Genomic DNA, 21281 nt, shown 5'->3' on the forward strand with positions numbered 1-21281 from the left:
TAAATACTCTGGTTTATTTTTGTCCTGACAAATTCCTGGCCTATTCAGAGACTCAAGAAGCTATTGGATGCATTTGTTGGTGTTGCAAAGTAACATTTTTTCCTGGGAGTTGCAGAATAGCTCCAGCTTTTGACGAGTGTGAAGAGGTCTTTGCTTATGCATTTGCTGCCTGTAGCAAATGACCTTATTGCAGGAACTAGGAGCCCTTACAGAAAGCCCCCAGAGAGGGGAACACAAGTGAACATCTTAAAAGATTCCTGTCTCACCTGACCTTGAGCCTTGCAGGAGGACCCCTTAGTTTCAGTCTCACTTGTAGACTCAATTGGTGTGCCTAATGTTTATCAGCTAGTTAAATAAGTTGTCATTTTTTCTTCTGATTCTCTTGTTGCTGTCAAGGCCGTGGTAAAACAGTAAATGAGTCAACTAACTTGGGGCATACTTTAAGGATATAGCAGGTAGGAAAACTCTCCATGTCAGTTATCTTAAAAATAAGTCTCAAATTTAATAGGCTTGTGAGCCTATGTGAAGCTTAATTAAACTTAAAGGAAAGCCCAGATTTGGATTACTCAATTATGTATGGTTGTGGGATTTGTTTTGTGAGTGTTTCCCTGTTTAGCTCAGATTCTCAGCATCCTTCTTACCCTCTGTGTGTAGCTGTCTCTGAAGGAAGAGAGAAAGGGATTTAAGGTTTTCATCTGGGGGCTCAGAATGTGCTCCGGGTCACCCCTTCTCATATCAGACTTGGCCTCAGATATGTTGTAAAGTGTGCTTGTAAAGATGAGGTGATACAGTGATACTCCTTTGAGTATCTATCCTAGACTGTATCTCTTCAGCTGTCTTCATGTCTGTGCCTTGGAAAAGGAAATCCTTCCCTGTGAGAGATTGTAAAGTCTCGCTCTGCATTGTAGTTTAATGGTAAGGTACAAGGTGCTCACAATGTATTTGAGCTGAATGCTTGTCGCTTTTGAAGGAGCCTGTCACACTGGTACTCTAGATATTCTTTCAGGAGCTCTATATAGTGCACATCTCCACTGAGTTACCTCTCTCCCTTTCACTTCTTGATTGAAATGCACATTGCTTTATCAGTTTTGTTTTACTTGCCTATTTTGCTTGAACAAAACTAAAAGCTTCAAAGAACTACAGTGGATTTAAGTATCACTTAGGCAAGTGGCTACTTTGCCTTACTGTGAGAAGAGTTAGTCACGTCCCACCTGTTGTGTGCAGAGGTCCTTAGTTTCTCCCAACTGAGATTGAAAGTTATTGTGTGTAATTATGCCACATGGTCACCATTTTGAGGATTAGTCACTGGAATGTCTGTTAGGTCCTCGCAGAAGACCTTACACATGTTCAGAGGGTTAGTAGAAATGAGTCAGATGTTTATTATTAGTATCAGTCCTTGGAAACCAGCATTCCTGCTAATCGCTGCTAATTGTCCCAGAGAACTATCAGCTCTGTTCATTTTCGTAAGCCAGGCTTTCCAGCAGACTGGGTATCACTGAGCTTCAACACCTGAAGGATGAACACAAAATTTAATTTGAGAACAATGGAGGAGTAGGTTCTAGAAGGCAGAGGAAGCTAGGGAGAAATGGGAGACATAAGCCGAAGAAGAGGGGTAGGGGCCAGTGCAGTTCCAAGAGGATTAGGCTTCTCACTGTTATGTATCCTCTAAGTCTTGCCCAACTGGTTTCATTTCATAACAGAGAATTTTTGGTGCTCTCAGTATCCTCATTTGCAGCCTCAAGCTGATGCTATCTAAATAGTGCATACTTAATTTCAATAGAGGTTAACATCCCTGCTGCCCAGTGGCAGATGATTAGGAAGAGTATAAGAATAGGAAATGATATAATGGTACTTATGTAATGTAGTCTCTCAACTCTAAGCAACTCAGGGATTTCTACACCTAGAAACACCACCTGTATATTTATTAATCTTTTTTTCTTACCTCATAAACATGGTGTAGTGCTCAAATCAGTAAGAAGCATTGTTGTGTTGGAGAGGTCTGGATAGATACAAACCGGGGAATGCAAAATAGTGCAAATATTTGATCTAGTTCTACATGAATATTAGTGTGACCTATGCACCAAAGATGCTTAAGTAGTCTTGAAAAATACCATGAGCATTATTAAGTGGCCTGTAGTGTGATGGCTACTCAGATGTATATACATGGAGGAAGAGAAGGAGGGTCATGATCATTAGCCTAGATGAGCCTCTAAGGTCCCTCAAAGCGGGGGAACAATGGTTTAAATGAGAAGATTGCCAACAAGCTCTTCAAAAACTCCAGTTGTGTTTGATACTTGAAGACCTGGAAGATTTTTGAGTTTTCTTCCAGTGCTGATGGCTTTGGAAGATCTTGATACTTCTACTATTTTAACATTCATTTTGAAGTTACTGATTTTTTTAATTTACTCTAATTTGCGTACTTTAAGCCAAATATTGCTCTCCACCTTCCTCACTAGCCAAACTTTTGAAACTGTTCATGATGACTTGCTGCTGACATGGTTTTGAAGAGTAACCATATCAAAGTGTTTCTTTTAAAGCTACACACAACCTGGCATTGTAGGAATTTTGCACACAAAAGAAAATAAACTGGGTGAAAAGAGGTCACCCTTTAGTCTTCCACTATGAAGAGCATCTATTTTAAGTGGAAGATGAGAAATGAAATAGTAATTGTTACCCCAAAAGGAAAAACGGTGCTGTTTATATATTTAATTGGTCAGGGCTTATAATGAAGCTTTGAATTCTGCTGCTCTCAGACCTTGTACTGCTGCTGTCAATCACAGGTTTTCTTTTTCTTGAAAGACTCACAGTAAATTTATTTTGGATAGTTTCTTAACAGGTGTTTCCTCGATGTTACGAATGCTTTAAATGAGAACCATGCTCAATGTCCGGAGTTCTCAGCTGAAATCACACTGCAGCTTGACACGGGTGCTGGTGTGTTTACCCATCTGCAGCCACGCTGACAGCAGGCACTGGCGGGTGCCTGCCGCAGCCCGGCCTGGGCGCAGAACAGATGGCAGGGATTAGGGGGAAGGATTCAGGGAGGCTTTCGGCCTGTGCGCTCGCGGAAGTAATTCATTGAGGAGGCTCAGACAGGGCCTGCTGGACCTGTGCTGAGGAATCAGCTGAAATGGGTCCCGGTGGGTTAGAGTATCCAAATCAGAAACAAATGTTTTTCTGGTACCTTTTAATTAAAGGGAAAGCATAAATCAGTATATTGAAATCAACGCATTAAATGATGTGGTAGTTTTACAGAGTTCTTCACAACAAAGAAGCTGACAGCGTGGGTCTCCTAAAACAGTGCTGCCTCACTGACTGCAGGCAGAAAGGCTGCCTGGGCTGCCTGGCTGGCAAAGGGTGTGAAGGCAGCAGGCAGCTGTGGAGGCAGGAGACCCTCTTCACCTTGGACTAGGAATTGTGGTGGCTGTCTTGTCATTTTGTCAGTGTTTTATGATTATGAGATCATTTCCTGTGGGGACTACCTGGCTTCAGCTGTAGGAACGTCTCTGACTGTTGTGTTTTGAATTTCATATGTTCAGATAAATCATTCAGCTATGGGGAAATAGGACTGGCACAAGGTGTCCAAGACTGAGCAGTGCGGACCTGCCATGGTACTAAGTGTCCACTGTAGACATTAAGTATTGCACTACCTACTCCTGAGGCTTTTCAGGCATTTCTGTGGGCCAAATGGCATCTATAGCTGTGTTTTGCCATGTGATGTGGAAAAGAGCATTTATATAATCACCTCTGTCTTGTTCTGCTGTTAGGAAGATTTCAGTAAAGGAAGAAGAGAGAAGCAGAGCATGCCTCCAGGGTTTGGCAAGAGGTTGCAGGAATCATTGCAGATGTACTTCATGAAGCATAATACAAGACACAATGACATGGTGACTGTATAAAGAGATTGTATGTGCTCAAGCAATTAGATGAATTGCTCTGGGAAGGAAAGTGAAGGGAAGAACCAAGCTTTTAGGGGGGAAAAGTACCTGTTTGTGGTAAGATTTCATTAATCTGAATTAAACTGCAGTTGTGCTTAAAATAACCCAGACTCTTTAGGACCTTCAAGAGAGAGAACATAACAGTAAAGAAAACTTGGAGCTAATTGCATTCAGAGTATGTTTTAAGAACATAACCAACGAGTGAAAGATAAAATTCAAGGTGAATATGGAGAAATGAATATGGAGAAATGTAGTGTGGGGAAGCAATGACTTACCTAATGCAAGTCAACCATTACTATAATGGATTAAGAACAGATGAAGATCTATAAAATTTAGTTTATAGTACATAGATTTTCAGAATGCAGAACCTGTCTGTGGAACTGCTGTAGTTTCAGCTGCTACTGACTTTGGTAAGCATTCAGCCTGCTCATTGATTTATAAGCCTATACCCCATTTTGAAAAACTGGAAATAATCTGCTTATGTGAACCTTGCAGTTACTAGATTTAATTCATGCTATGTGGCTATCAATCACTTCCTGAAATTCTTGAGCTGTTAAGGAATCTTCAAGATCTTCAAGACATAGTCTCAAGCTGCACCAGGGGAGGTTTAGACTCGAGGTGAGGAGAAAGTTCTTCACTGAGCGAGTCATTCATCATTGGAATGGGCTGGCCAGGGAGGTGGTGGAGTCCCCATCCCTGGAGGTGTTCAAGAGGAGATTGGACGTGGCACTTGGTGCCATGGTCTAGTCAGGAGGTCTGTGGAGACAGGTTGGACTCGATCATCCTCGAGGTCTCTTCCAACCTTAGTTATGCTGTGATACCATGAAGATGCAAAACAGGGAGTAGCATTACGTGGATAAACTTAATTTTAAATCCTATCAAGAACTAAGTTAAAAGCAAAATATTGAAACCCACAGTGCTTTCTGATTGTGGGTTGCAGTGCTGTAGATCACTGCAAGAAGCAAACCACATTTAGAGTCATAGTCCTTTCCGACAAGCTACCTGCAAGCATAGGTGTCTTCATGCTCCATCTAAATTGCTAGATCAAGACTCTGAACAGCAGCAGTCTTGCTGAAGTCAACTTATTTACCAGATGTGGAGACAATGTGCAGAATCTAATTCAAAAATGTTATCAATGAAAGTCTTGCCACTGGCTGTTCCAAATCTTTGTGCATGCTGTAGAATTTATTTTGATCAGCAGCTACCATCAGAAGACAAAATTGTTTAGATGGCTCAGGTGTGTGGATAGATGCTTGACTATACTTACCTGAAATATTTAATAGTGTAGCCTCCATCCATAGTGTACTCACCATCACTGGAGGTGTGTAGGAGGAGACTTGATAGGGTGCTTGGTTGCATGGTTTAGTTGATTAGGTGGTGTTGGATGATAGGTTGGGCGCGATGATCTTGAAGGTCTCTTCCAACCTGGTTATTCTATTCTATTCTACTCTATTCTATTCTATTTTCCTTAAGGTGGTTTGTTTTCTTTTTTAATCTGCTCTCTTAAGATGGTCTATAAATACAAACATTTAGCACAAAGATACACTCAGCGGCAGGACAAATAGAAAAGGAATAAATGTGGACTTCAAAGATGATTAAAAAAATCAAAAGTTAGTGAAATGGAGCAAGTGTTCCTTGATACTAATATAAAAAAGCTGATTTTATTCTTTTTTTTTTCTTTTAATATCCTTCTTGCTCTTGGTAGAGCACCTTTTTGCTCAGGGATGCTACTTTGCCAGTATTAGAAAGGGGTGAGCATCTTTCAACCAGTGTGCTTCATGCAGGGAAGATGGTGCCGTTGCAGTAGCACAGTTGGAAAATTTTGGCACACAAAGTCAGGAAATTCAAAGGTTCTGACTTGCTGTAGGTGTAACTTTGCATGTTGTACAAATATCTTATATCTTTACTTGCAAGGAACAGCTTCAGCTAAACATAATTACTCCCCTGGAGTTTTGAATTCAAAGGTGGGTTCTAGAAAATTTAATTTCCTCTCACTGCAGCTTTCATGATAAAAACAGAGTTATTAAATAAGGGCAGCTACTACACAGAGTGGGTTAATATTAAAGCCTGCACAGGGAAAGTTACAGGCACCAAACAAGAGTGGCTGCATGCCGAACATGACTTCAAAAGGAGAAACAATGTGAAGTATAGATTTCTTTATATATGTGGAATAGAAATTTACACTGAAGTGCATGAAATGGTGAACAAGATAAACTGTTTCACTAGCAGCTTCATTTATCAGAGTTACTGTTTCAAATTTACTTTATTCTTTCTGTTCATGCCTGTGTTGGTTTAATTTGAGGGAAAGGAGAGAAAAACTGCACAAATTCTAGAAAGTGGTCTATAGGAGCAGCTTTGCTTTGGTGGTAGGAAACACACTTTCATACAGGTTTTACTTGGGCTTAGTGAAGTTACAGCACTATGGCAGGTAGCTTACCCATACACCTACTCTCACTTCCTCAAGTATGTGTTCATCATAAACTGAAATGTAAAAGATTATAGTGTATTGCACAACCAACTAATTGAAGATATCTCAGGGAACTCAAAGTATGGTATGATTCAGAACAGTATCAAACCTGACTCAAGTGAGTCAGCATCTTGGATGCTGTCAACAGTGTCCTCTGTATCAGGGTTTTTTCCAAGGCGTGTTTGGTTCACGAGAAAGCGTGTGAAGGAAGGAATTACTTAGATTCAGGAATTTTGATTTGTGGTGTGGGAGCTCAGACTAATACAGAATGATATTGGAATGGGCTGCCCAGGGAGTTGGTGGACTCACTATCCCTGGAGATGTTCAAGAGGGGATTGGACGTGGCACTTGGTACCATGGTTTAGCAGTCATGAGGTCTGTAGTGACAGGTTGGACTTGATGATCTTTGAGGTCTGTTCCAACCTTGGTGATTATGTGATACTTTTTAGATGTTCATAACAGGAAGAACAGTTAGTGTCTGGTGCCATTTACATAAGGATTTACTGAAGTAGTTCATCCACTTCAAGGAGAAAGTGCTTTGGTTAATGAGGTCTGTGCCATCTAATAAAATGTCAGGAATCCACTTGTAACCATTTAGGTGGAGCCTAATTTTGCTGCTGATTTTTAACCAGCAGTCTTCTTCAAATAACTTTAAAGAAACATTCATTTACATTTTTTGTTCAACTTAATGTAATCAGTAATGAAAAAGAAATTACAGGCTGCATGAAACTGCTTCAGAGTTTACACTGCTAGTGAACCATAAAATCAAATTTTAAAACCATCTGATTAACTTTCTTAATTCTCTCTTATCAGAGTAATAATGGAGAGTAACATGGACAAGCTCCCTGTTTAATTGGTAGTGTTGTATACTAATTAGTAATATGAGATATAGTTGGTTTTTCCCAGGCAAGGCTGCATGCGTAGAATATACTTTTAGTTGACGCAAAATACATCTTATTAACACCCTTTGGGACACATTTAGCTAATGATATATTAATGTATGTACCAAATATTAATTTCTGTAAATTTCATTAAGAAATAGTCTAAAAACAATTTGGCACGTTGCTGTATTTCTCCATTATGGAAAAAAATAGTTCTTAAGAAGAAAATAAAAGGGAGTATAGAAGATCTGAGGATTTCAGTGTTCCTGTGGAGTGACAGCTCCAACTATTTTCTCAAAAATAGTGGCAGTGTGTGTGAGGTTGCTTGGTTTAGTTGTTTCCTCCCCTGATAATACTAATTTTGGGGGTTGTAGCTTTGTATTGCCAGTTCCTGTAATTTTCTGATCATGAGAGAGCTTCGAGTGGTTTCTCTTTTGGGAGTTGCCATTATCTCTTTTGGAGGTTTATGTACTTTAGTTTGTGCCTTCATGCTTGCTTTTAACCATTAGAACTAGCAGCTTCTTTAACTAAAAGCTTCTTGCCCGAGACCTGTATCTCAAAATATCTTGTGCAGGAATGATGAATATATACCTTTGTGGATCCTGTGTTGATATGCTTTCTTTTGCTCCAAGTACTGCTTCTGTCGTTCTTCCCTACATTTATATACAGATATTACATTAAAATCGGCAATAAGCTTGATAACTGTGTTGTGGAAGCTGTACAAGGGATAGATTTCTTCTTCTAGATTCCATATGGTTTTAAGTATGACTGGCAAAATTAAGGAGAAGGGGTCGAATATCTGGGTACGGTATCTGACTTCCCCCCACCCCCTCTCCTTTTACTGCTCTCAAGGGGGATACAGCTGTATGAGTGGATACTGGGACAGGGAGGAAATAGGCTTGAGACTGGACCAGTGTGTCATTGTGTTAAATCCAGCCAGCCAGTGAAGTCATTGTTTTCATCGGAGCAATTTCAGAATGAAAGCTCTTACATTATGGAAAACATTGCACATCTTTATTTCAGACATGGAAATATCCAACTAGTCTTTTAGTGGCAGAGCTTGGCAGATTTCATTTGAGGTACTCCTGACTCCCAGTGGTGTAAGCAAAAGGGGAAATCAGATTCTTTTGCCTTGGTTTTTAACACTTTGCCACTAACCCAAAGGGGTTATTCTTCAGGCACATTTCCAGCTGAGATGCTTGTTGAAGAGAGAGCTGGTAAATCTGTTGATCACACCTGTCAGCCCTGAATCTAGTAAATCTGTCCAGCCTGGAGCTGGCTGCAGTTATACTAGGGGGGAAAGACGTTCTTAAGCACCGACTCATGTTGAGGATAGATTATGTTCCAATGTGCACAGGGAAAATCCTTGAAGCTGCATTCTTGGATATTGATTATATTTCATGCTCAGGCTTCAGTGGTCTCAGTCTTGGTGTAGTATGATTTAATTGAGGGACTTGGGCAGTCTGCCCAGCTCTGCAATTGATTTGTATGACCATTGAGCAAACTTTGTCTTCTTTCTCCACTTGGATTTTAATATATTTGGCCTTTAAGGTAGGTCTGATATTGTAACACTTAAAGATCTTGTACTATACAATATTTGTAATAGAATTTGTGTGTTTGTACAACATAACAGCACAGGAAGTAGATACTGATTGTTCCACATATGCTAATAGAAATCAAACAAATGCTGGTTTATAAAGAGGGAGAAACCAATTGCTTCAGCCCCTTATACATGATGTGCTCATACCAAGCCACTGGTCTATAATTGATGGAGGAGAGGTATTGACGAAGATGTCTGCCTCAGTTGATTACTGTAAGATGGAGTTAACTGCCTGCTGGTGTTGCACTTCTTTCTGCTTTGGTTATTGAGGCAGTGCCGATGGAGCAGCTGGGCCAAAACTCTTACTGTGGCACTTGCAGCTCCAGCCACATCTCTTGTCAGCTGGATATGCAGAACAATAGTGATAGCAATGAACAATTATTGTGCTGTTACCGTATATGAATCCCTCACAATAATCATGCAGCCATCTTCCCCCTCTCTTCTCCTTTCATAAGTGCTGTGAAAGGCAGCACCATGCTATCATCCATGTTTGGTGGGACCAAAGTGATACCTGACTGCAGATTGCGCTTAGATCCCTAGTGTATGAAGCTGAAATTGTATGAATATGAAATCATATTTGGGTAGCTTGAGTGCTTATCCATTCATTGCTCATGAAGAGAGTTATGATCAGGATCCAGGCATAGTTCTAGCAATAAATTCTGTTGCTCTGTGCATATAAAGCCAACTGTTTCCTTTATGATTTTATGCTTTTGCTGTCCACTTTTTATCTGTGTTAGGATGCATGGATCTATGAGGAAATGAAGTAATAAAAAAGCTTTTATTATTCAAAATAGGCATTTAATTTGTCTCGCTTACACTGGATGATATAAGGTGAATGAGACCCTTGTTTGGTTTTTCTGAATTTACTGGTTCCTAGCTGTTAACTAACCATGCTGCATTAGGAGTACCAGAACTGTCCGGAGATGTGACTTCCCAACCTTGGGCACTTCTGGCCTTGTTGTTCTCCTTGGAAGTTGTTGAAATTAGTGGCACCACCTGTTGGTGGAACAATAACATTATGAATTTTGCTTATTTGCATACAAAGAAAGAATAGTAAAAAGAAGATAAAGAGTTTGAAATGTATTCCATTTCAGGTTATTTTTATCTATGACCTATTTGATACGCTTGTGTAGAGAATGTCTTTGATTTAGAACAAACAAAAAAAAAACTCAAACCAAACAAAAAAATCTCTTAACCTAGAATCATAGAATCAGTCAGGGTTGGAAGGGACCACCAGGATCATCTAGTTCCAACCCCCTTGCCATGGGCAGGGACACCCCACACTAGATCAGGCTGGCCAGAGCCTCATCCAGCCTGCTCTTAAACACCTCCAGGGACGGGGCCCCAACCACCTCCCTGGACAACCCATTCCAGGGCTTCACCACTCTCATGGTGAAGAACTTCCTCCTCACGTCCAGTCTGAATCTCCCCACCTCCAGCTTCATTCCATTCCCCCTAGTCCTATCACTACCTGAGATCCTGAGAAGTCCCTCCCCAGCCTTCTTGTAGGCTCCCTTCAGATACTGGAAGGCCACAATTAGGTCACCTTGGAGCCTTCTCTTCTCCAGACTGAACAGCCCCAACTCTTTCAGTCTGTCCTCATAGGAGAGGTGCTCCAGCCCTCTGATCATCCTCATGGCCCTTCTCTGGACATGTTCCAGCATGTCCATATCCCTCTTGTAATAGGGGCTTCAGAACTGGACGCAGTACTCCAGGCGGAGTCTCACCAGAGCTGAGTAGAGGGGGAGAATCACCTCCCTTGACTTGCTGGCCACACTTTTTTTGATGCAGCCCAGGATCTGATTGGCTTTCTGGGCTGCAAGTGCACATTGAGAGCTCATGTTGAGCTTCTCATCCACCAGCACCCCCAAGTCCCTCTCCTCCTTTCCAGCCAGTCACTGCCCAGCCTGTATTTGTGCCTGGGATTGTCTCGACCCAGATGCAGGACCCTGCACTTAGTCTTGTTGAACCTCTTGAGGTTGGCTTGTGCCCACCTCTCCAGCCTGTCAAGTCCCTCTGGATGCCATCCCTTCCCTCCAGCGTGTCTGCTGCACCACACAGCTTGGTGTCCTAAGCAAACTTGCTGAGGGTGCACTCAGTGCCACTGTCCATGGCACTGACCTGTGCTTCTTAGAAAAACAGTACAGAGCAGATCTTCCTAGTCACTCCGATTGCCTAGGTCAATCACTTCTTTTGTTGTGACTAAAAGACCAAAAATAAGTACCCACCCTTACAAAATCAGTTTACCAAAGATAAAAGGTATTAGGACCTAAAGTGTTCATTCCTCACTTGTGAAATACCTAAAACAATTTTTTTTTCTTTATTTCCTTGTTTCTAATCTTTCTTTGTAGTAAATATTTATCCCTTCTTTAAAAGAAGCAATTTTACTGTTGCAACCTCATCAGTGCTTGGAAGGCAGCCTGGTGATGGCAGCAGTTCAAGCTGCGCTGTCTTCAACAGGAGGAGTTGCATAGTCTGAAGTGTTTTTGGGGTGTCATGGGATTAATGGTTCCTGGTAGTTAGCTTTGGATGTGCTAGTCACTAATGTTTACATGATTAGACAAAGTATTACTTAGCTGTGTATCATAGAGCCTGTGTGAAGACAGAGCTGGTCAAATTTTGAATAACTTTTTAAAGCTTTCTACTCTGCCTTCCTGTGGCCTTCATAAAAAGAAAATAGATATGGTGCTGATTTCTGTTTAGTAGCTCTACTTTTCTCATTTGGGGAAGATAGCTGATAGCTGAAGATTGTTATTCACTGGGACTGTGTATGGAAGTGCTGTGTTTCACTGAAGATGCGTTGTGCTGCTGTGTTCACAGCTGAACAGCTGGAATGGAGAACAGCTGTGAAGCCTAAGGATGACTTTGTTATATATAGGTGTTTTTACTATGGCTTCTGTTCATAACTCAGCCTCAATTCCACAAGTTGGAGAATGTCCTAAAAATGCTGTCACTGGATGTCCTCAGAACATGTTAGGTGGTTTCCAGTGAATCCTCAGTTGAGAAGCTCCCATCATTTCAACAGATGGTGTAACCCTGCTGGAAAGGAGTTACAGGCAGAGCTGTGCATGCAAGACAAGCCATTTCACTGTCATGCAGCACAGCAGTCATATCACCCCAACAGAAAACTAAAGATGAGCAGGGAAGAAACCTTCTACAGGAGCTCAGGAATGGAGTAAAATCTTGGAGAGGGTTGTGTGGAAAAAAGCTTGCCAATAGTCCAGTGAGTATCTGTCAGGATTCAGATGAGATTAATAGATTTCCTGTTACGGTGCAGGTTTTGGACTGAATAGTACTTGAGTGAAATGCATAATTGCAGGCAAAATGTATTTGGCTCCTGAAGTTGGTTTTGGTGTTAAGCTTAACAATAAGGTGTCAACCATGATAGCATTTTAACTGCTATGAACACTTACTTAGATTTTTCTGCACTTTGAAAGTGTCAAGTTACTTTCAGCTAGAAGAGCAGAAAGTGGAACGTGAAATATCTGAAACAAAAATAGCAGAAAATGCCTATAAAATACTATAGCCCTTTTTTAGCCTTTATTAGCACAGGCAATGGAAGGATGGGCAGTGCAAATGATTACACTGCTAGCACCTGCAGGGCTGCATCCAGAGGAAAACAAAGCATGAGGATACACCTCATTGTGTTGTGCCATTGTGTTACACAGTTCAGCTCTTAAGCAAACAAAGTTATGAGTTCCCTGTCATTCCTGCACATCCTTTTCCTTAAATAAGTACAGATCAATACTTCCCATATGCTTCTGGCAGCCTCATGCCAATGGAGGCATGAGGGCTCAGGAATAACTGAGAGCTGATTATGGCACTGGAATGTGCTTGCTGTCTGTGTGGGTGGCAAAGTGTCCATAAATGTTTTAGAACAGTCTAGCTTGTTCTTGCACTTGGTACAAGATTAAGCCCTGATCTGCCAGTCCAGCAACAGCATGGAGGATTTAACATTCAAGAGTGAAAAACTCTTTAAAAAGTACTCAGTACTTGGCAGTCCAAGGGCAAGATGCTGTGCCAGGATAGGTTTAGGCTGAAGGTTAGGAGGAAGTTTTACACAGAGAGAGTGATTGCCCATTGGAATGGGCTGTGTGGGGAGGTGGTGGAGTCACCGTCATTGGAGGTGTTCAGGAGGAGACTTGACAGGGTGCTTGGTTGTATGGTTTAGTTGGTTGGGTGGTGTTGGATGATAGGTTGGACACGATGATCTTGAAGGTGTCTTCCAACCTGGTCTGGTCTATTCTATTCTAAATCTGACTGAAGTTTTGAGCTGGTCAACCTTAAACAGATCAACACCTGGAGGAGATGTTGGATGCTACTGGTGGACATCCTGTCAATGCAGTGTGATGGTTTTTCTGAGTTTGAAAGCTTTGCTATAGTGAGTGGTGGAAGTTCTTTCTGTTGTGGTCAATCACATTTGCCTCAATGTAATTACAGATTTATTTATTTTTTTTCTTCTCACAGTGTATTTCAAAGGCTAGTAGACATTTTGTTTGGTTCCATGTTAACTTTGTGTTTGTCTGCAAAATGCTTTGCAGAAAGTGCATGTGTGCATGCAAGAGGTGGTGAAGTCACTTCAAGAAAACCCAGGCTTTGTTCACCATTAACCTAGCTGTGAAAGTTTCTGATGGCCTAAAATAACATTTCAAAAAGTAGTGCTATATTTCAGCTTTGTCCCACAGTTATGTGCCTATGCTGAGGCTTTCAGTGGTTCCAGATACCTTCCTTCTCAACCCCTGTCAAGCTTTTTCAAGTATTATAACAATGAGAAAAATACTAGTTTAAATTTATTGCTCTTTGTAAAACAACAACAAAACCCCAAAACACACACACACACACAAAAAAGAAAAGGGAAAAAAAAAACAACCATGTGGAACACATCTGAAGCATTTTAGTGAGAAATGTCTTGAGGTTGTTTTAATGTCAGTCTGATGCTGCTCAGAGATCTAGAACACTGGATAGAATAAGCAAAAGGCGCAAAAGGCTCAAAAGACTCAGAAGTGCAAGCTAAATACAGTAGTCTTCTCCATGAGTGAAAATTTGTCTGCTTGGATCCACAGATATCAAAATGTTTGAGTTTGGAGGTATTTTCTAGATCTCTCAGGACTTTGAGAGCATAAGGAATGATTACAATGAGAAATGCCATTGCTGTTTGCAAATTATAGGCATAATTTCTGTTAAGACTTGAGATCTATTCTATTCTGTCTCCCCCCACCATGAAACTGCAACCTCATCCAGATCACGGGTATAGTGCCCGTTTGATGCCATCATGCTACCTTTTCCTTGTAACTTACTTGAAAACATTCATTATTTGGTTTTTCCTTTACAGGCTGGAATGGTGTTAAGATGTGGATACTTCTGGTTTGGTTTGTTCCTTGTGCCTACTGCGTGCCTTCTTAAAGACGTGGCATGGACAGCGTAAGTCCCAAATCAGCTTGGTATTACCTGAATTATTGTCTATGCACGTACTGTCCACACCAGTGTTGTTATCTAAAGAACTACAAAGCCTTTCAGTAAGTGCAACATGATGGTAGTCCTTTGGCATACCTCTGAGCCAAGTGAAATGGGAGTTGGTTTCTCACTTTCCAATGCAACCAGCAATGTGAGATAATGAAGTTAGTCCTGAATCTGAAGGAGGCAGCTTTGTCTGAGTAAGGAGGTGTGCCATCTTATGATTGTGTTGTCTACCCCTTAGTTAAAGGCAAGTTTAAATAGGACATCAGAGATTGCCTGTTCCTAAAAAGGAGCAAATAATTAATTCAATTTGACTAAGGTTGGGTAGAAAGTGAAAATGTGGCACTATGAATTCATACCGAGAAAGCTCCAAGTTCTTTGTCAGCTGCTCTTTAGATTTTTCTTCAACAGTGGGTCTTACAAGATTTAACTGAGAGAAGAGCAGTGTTCTGCTCTCTGTGGCTAGAGTAAAATCTTAATGATTCCTTCCCTGCCTAGAGAGTAGGAACAATGCTTGTGAAATACAAGCTCATGTAATTCCCTCCTCTCAAAACTGTGATTTCAAAGCATTGCAGAAGGAAAGCAATTTCAAGAACTTCGATTTAAAGAGAAGCAACTTAAGTTCTCTACCACTGCAATTTGAAATGCAGAAGTACTATTTTCATTTGGAATTTCTGGTGGTTTGTTCAGCTTGCTTTTAATGCCTTAAGCACCAAAGTGTGTCCTTTCCCTTGGAAAGCTGTGTTACAACCAACAAGGTTTACCACACGGATATGTAGTAACCGTGTGCAAGGAGGACCCAAGGCATTCCAACTGTGGGTAAAAAGGCAGATCCTGGCTGGGGTAAAGAAGGAAGATAAGTTAGCTTGTCACAAAGGCTTGAAGTGAAATCATTGTAACACACATTTTTCTCCAGGAATGACCTGCCAGTCAGCCAAGAAGATTCCTAGAATCGTAGAATCATTTAGCTTGGAAAAGACCTCTCAAGATCATGAAGTCCAAATGTAAACATAATGCTGCAAGCTCACTGATATTTACAGAGAAATACAGAAAATGCTGAAAAGGCAGAAGGCTTCCTGCACATAGGCACACTTCAAACACTGGCATAAAAGAATAAGTTAGATCATATGCGTATATCTGAAAATCTTGTCTTCTTCCTAGAGAGCTGGTAGCACAGCTAAACTAAACTAGTAGGCAAATTTGCTGATCAGTAAGAAGTAATTAAATGTTTTGCTGTTTTCTGGGTTTTTTTTGGCTTAATTTTCACAAGCTACACTGGTAAAATTAAAGCTAAGTATCATAATTATTTGCCTGGGGATATGGCTGAGGCCCCATCCCTGGAGATATTCAAGATCAGACTCGATGTGGTGCTGGGTAGAATATAATAGAATTAACCAGGTTGGAAAAGACCTTTGAGATCGAGTCCAACCTATCATCCAATACTATCTAATCAACTAAACCATGGCACCAAGCATCCCATCCAGTCTCTTCCTAAACACTTCCAGTGATGGTGACTCCACCACCTCCCTGGGCAGCCCATTCCAATGGGCAATCACAATTTCTGTGAAGAACTTCTTCCTAACATCCAGCCTAAACCTCCCCTGGTGCAGCTTGAGACTGTGTCCTCTTGTTCTGTTGGTGGTTGCCTGGGAGAAGAGACCAAGCCCCACCTGGCTACAATCTCCCTTCAGGTAGTTGTAGACAGCAATAAGGTCTCCTCTGAGCTTCCTCTTCTCCAGGCTAAGCAACCCCAGCTCCCTCAGCCTCTCCTCATAGGGCTTGTGCTCCAAACCTCTCCCCAGCTTTATTGCCCTTCTGGACACATTCCAGCAACTCAACATCTTTCCTAAACTGAGGGGCCCAGAACTGGACACAGGACTTAAGGTGTGGCCTAACCAGTGCTGAGTTCAGGGGCAAGGTAGTGTGATTTAGTTAGAGGTGTCACTGCTCACTGCAAGGGGGTTGGACAAGATGACCTTTGACAGTCCTCTCCAACCCAGTGTAACCTGTCCATCATGTACAATTTCTGTTTCAGGCCAAACCATGATCAATAGTTTAATATGCTAGAGGGAGTTTTGTTACTTTTACAACATAGATTTTTTAAATATTTTTTAATTGTAAAGGTGAGGCCAAAATGTTTAAAATTCAGGTACTTAGTGTGTGACTTGCTTTCTAAAGCTCCAAAGAAAACTCTTAAAATTCATTTAGCATAATGAGCCCTGCTCCTGTGTCAGGCATTATTTAGAATTACCTGCTTAGGAGTCAGTGGGACTGCTTTTGTGATTAAAGCTAGAGAGGAGCTCAGCTGTCTGCAGCATCAGGGATCAAATACATATTTAGGCATCCATGATTATGCTTTAGTATTTGAAATGTTTTCATGATAATTGAATGTCCTGAAGCTATCTTCTGTTCCTATCAGTTCTTGGCAAAAATGACTCAAGAACTGTAAAACAGACCAGACCAAGACAGGGTCATCCTCAGCTATTACTCATTTAGACCTGTTGCTGACTCAGCCTTCAGTATTTCTTTGAGAAGTCTCAGCAACATAATCCTTTCAGTGGTTCAGACCAAGAATGTACAGCGATTGTGAAGCTCTCAAGACAAACATGCATGATTGATAGACTGGACATTTTCCCAGCAGATTTGAAATGGGACATTCCTATCAACATGAAGTGAAAAAGCCAAAAGCCCTTCTCTGAGCAGGACTTTTGTTTTTTCTTTTTTTTTTTTAAACACATCACTGAGAAATTAACACCATTAACATTTTAGCTGGGATAAACGAAATGACACAGCTATCGGCACTGCCATGTGGAAGGAGTAAAGGTCTGTTTCCTTTCCAAGAAGCTTGCCATCCAAAACTTGAGCCCAAGGTCTCTGGAAATGAGCAGGCAGATTTACACAGCAGTGGTTACACCACAGTGCTGTCTGTAAATCAGCAGAATCTGCTTTTGGCCATAAAATTCCAACAGCTCTGACTTCTCATGATTATGGAATTTATCCCTTTCAGTTTCTTTTGGACATAAAGCATATGTCCACAGAATGAGCTTCCATGTGACCCAGAAGGTGAATGCCTAATTTCGGTACAAAATACTGCTGGGAAACCATAAAAACAATGCATAGCTTTTGTCTGGAAGAAGATTAAAAGGGATTGGAAAGTGTTTCAAACCCATGCAAATCTTTGTTTTCAAAGTGTTGTGCTGCATCCACTACCAAAACATTTAATGTTGGAAGAAAGAGCTACTTTTACATGTTCCCTTTGTTATGCAGGCTATGGTTGTCAGAGCACCTCTTATTTTTCATGTTCTCTGCAGATCCAGGCTTTATTTACCTCTTCCCACCCCCACCCTCCCCACCCCCATTTAAAGTGAATCAGGGAAATGTGGAAAACTCTTTAAAATGAGAAGGAAGCTTATTAATACTTGGCTGCAATACTACATTGTTAACTTTGGTCCACTACCCAGAATCCAGTGGCTTGGTTTGAATTTGTTTTTTGCCTTGTAAAAGTCCCACTTGTCCTACCATGGAAGCAAACTGAGCTTTATAAGGTGAGTGCTTCCTCACACTTGGCATGTGTCACCGGTGCTAGGAGGGCTCGAAATAGCTGAGCCACAAAGCTATGTGAGAATCATAAAAACACAGAATGCATTCCAGGAAAATAAGGCAAGAGCGCAGGAATTTATTAATAGTTGGTGTCTTAAATAGTTAGTGTTACAGTGAAAAATTTCTTGAGCCTTCCAACTATTACCAAAAACTTAATGTACTTTTCTTGCCATGAAGGGAGAAGTGTGTTGCACTTGCCAGCTCCACAGTGTAAATGACAGAGAGAGCTGTGAGTTGCTCTTCACATCCTTGCGCACAATTGCAGTCCCTGGAGCACAAGGCTCCTAAAATTATGTTGAGGGTAATGAGGCAGAATAGAGATGTCATCATGTCTGAGAGAAGTTTATGAGTGTAACCATGCTTTTCCCTGATAGATTCTGGCCTCCCAAATCTCCAAATATTTTCCTGAAGCAGTGAAGTGAAGCTATGCACTTCCCTGGCTTGGAAGGCAAAGGGCCACCCATAACACAAAGATAACCTTTTGCCTGCTCTTGTGGTGCATGATCTTAGTGTCCTGGTGTGTGTGTGAAAGGCGAGTTTGACTTTGTCATGTATCAAATTCCAGCTGAACATCAAACACAGGATCTCATATTGTGAAACATCAGTGCAATGCTTCCTTGTGCTGTGCTGCACCAATTGGATTTTATTGCTCAGGCTCCATTGTGTTGAATTTTGAATTCATATTCACTCAAAGGGAAAAGAAAGACATCTCTCATCTCTTACTGTTTATAGTAAGATAAACATGGAACCTTTGGAGAGATTGAATAATTTGTAGACTTCTGTGTTCTTGTCTGTGGGAACACTGGTTATAAAGGATTGTAGAAGTTCAAGGTCAAAATTTCAATGTATTTACCTAGAAAGTGATAGTAAAGTCAACTGTAAAGATTATAAGAATTAATAGCTCAAAGCTTTCTCGTTTTGATGGCTATAGTTTCCCTTCCTCAAGGAGAAGCCCAGGCTAATCATTAGCCTAACTACTTACTGGAACTTGAATCTAATTAATGTCTGTGCAGCTATTGGTAATCTCACATTCTTGAAACATTTTGTGGTTTTAAAATATCCTTGCTACTGATTTTTTTCCCCTCATGGTACATTTGTGTTTCCTTTCAAATCGTAGGCATTTGGTGATTTGTTTTAATAGGGTGCTCTTCTGCCTACATCCTGATACTCTTTACCTCCATATTTTGCTGTGCTTCATCTTTTGTTGTTCGCTTTTCTTCCCTCGTAAATGCAGATGTGTTTTGAAAAGTAGTTTCCATTTTCGCTCCTTATTTTAAGACATCTGGGGCCTAATTCTGCGACACAAAGACCGGATAACCTAGTATTAACATCAAGGCACTGTCATTTAAAATAATGTCAGGGAAAACTTTGTGGTCCTTGTTTCTTATTCCCAGTGGAAAGAGTAATAGGAATCATGCTTTTTAAAAATAAATGCATCTTCATTATATTTTAATTACATGTACAGCAGTTACTCTTTTTCTGCTGGAGGGAATTGGACGTTGTTTTGCAGCACTGCTTCAAGATTACACAGTACCTGCACGTCAGGATTTTCTAAAACTTTAAGTAAATTTTTGCCATCTCTAGAGCTGAAGAAAATTATTCTAATGCCACGAAGCAAGTGGTGTCATAGCTGACTTGGCTCCATCTTGCGTCAAGCTTATTGTGTAGTCACATGCAAATCAATATTATCTCATGGGACACTTTAAGCAACACTGCCCATTGGAGAAAGATCTCTGCATTTTGTGTTACTGCTTTGTAAGTGTCAAGGCAGGGGACTATATTCTGTCTTTTAATTTTGGTGTAATAGCGCTGGAGCAGTAAGGCGAAACAGGGGGAAAAAAGGCGTAAGTCTCTCCGTGGGCGACATTGCTCTCCAAATTTTGGATGCACATGTGATACATGGATTACTCTTTGAATCCCCCAAGCTGAGAAAATAGGGCACAGCCAGACTTGTTACCATCACTTTGAAAGCTCAGTGGGGAGAGAAGTGCCTTTCCAAGTCATGTGAGACTGATAAATGAAAATAAAGGGGCTTGAATGGCAATTATTATCCAAGACTCTCCTCAGGTTTTCAGAGCAGTGCCACGCATAGCTCAAAAGACAGAGTAGAATCATGTTTTACTGCCATGAATATTCAATGAAACCCAGCTCTTTTGTCTGAATGCCTGGGTCCTGAGCAGTCCCACGGCAGCAGTGTCAGGCCTCCATAGGCCCATAGCTTTGCTGCTTGGTTAGATTTTGAGTGGTGTGTTGAAGCAGCTGAACTCTGCTGAATTTAAAGTCTTTCTGATTTCTCGTTTCTTAAGTAATGTATTCCCGGGTATTGTGAACCTGAACTGACATGCATGCGCTGTGCCTTATTTCCTTCAAGGGTCAGCTTCGTGCCTCTAACCTGAGAGGTGAAATTTGGGGTTTGTAGCAAAACAAATGTTCATATGGCTTTCTTGTTTTGTTTTTTTTGTCTTTTCCTTGTGGAACAGGGCCAAGCATACCTACCATAAAACTTTGCTGGAGCAAGTTCAGGAGTTGGAGACGAAGACAAGAGAGCTGGGAAAAGCCATGCTTCGTGATAGTAATGGGAAGAGGTGCGGCAAGTTCACGTTAATGTTTAAAACAGATCTTTCTTGTTCTCTCCCCCTCCCTGTTTTTCATTCACTATTCAAATCTGGGTAAGATAGGGTAAGAAGGTTTCTTTCATTATTTGTTGTTATTCCTTTTCATATATGTCTGCTCCCCTTACTGAAATCATCCCTTCCAGTTTCATTTCTCTTGCGTTATTGTTCTGAGGCTGTACTGGAAGCTGCCACTCAGTCTCTTGCCTGGTAACATGTAGTGCTATCACCTGGCCACTGAGCCAGACTAATTTTGAAAGACAAAGATAGATGCTTCCAAAAGGAGAACTGGCTAGTCCAGTGTGCCAGTTTCACCCTAAGGGATCTTTTTTTTTTCTTTGTTTGTGGTTTTTGGTTGTTTAAATGCTTTTGCTTTTCTCCAATGCAGCCCCTGTTTTTTGAGGGTTCTCAGTTATGCCTCTCTCTTATATCCACACCATATGGACTTGAGCATATTGTTATTATTGAATCTTTCGCTGTAAGGGGAGAGTATGTATTGTGTGGGAACTTTTGTCTCTTCTAAATGAACACAAAGAAAATCGTACTGAGGCTTTTGCATCCAACAGTTTCATTTACCATCGCAGAATATGGTCCTGCATCAGCTGGTCAGAAAAGCTCCCCAAGTTCAAAAAGGTTTTATAACTAACTCACAATATGGCACCACATGACTTGCTAAGAAACTACATGATCATTAAACTGGATTTTAGCAAACCTTATAAACTAGCAAGCTGA

At 41.0% G+C, this 21281-nt stretch overlaps 1 protein-coding gene across 1 annotated transcript in view; it reads left to right on the forward strand.

The window, feature by feature from the left end:
• Nucleotides 1-21281, forward strand: part of ATP8A2 (ATPase phospholipid transporting 8A2) — a 336577-nt gene that overhangs the window by 288311 nt on the left and 26985 nt on the right. The window contains exons 34-35 of the mRNA XM_054164622.1: nucleotides 14213-14301; nucleotides 20418-20522. Of these exons, the coding sequence (XP_054020597.1) occupies nucleotides 14213-14301; nucleotides 20418-20522 (194 nt within the window). The remainder of the gene's footprint in view (nucleotides 1-14212; nucleotides 14302-20417; nucleotides 20523-21281) is intronic.

Source organism: Dryobates pubescens, chromosome 10 (genome assembly GCF_014839835.1).
Source record: "Dryobates pubescens isolate bDryPub1 chromosome 10, bDryPub1.pri, whole genome shotgun sequence".
NCBI classification, from domain to species: Eukaryota; Metazoa; Chordata; class Aves; order Piciformes; family Picidae; genus Dryobates; species Dryobates pubescens.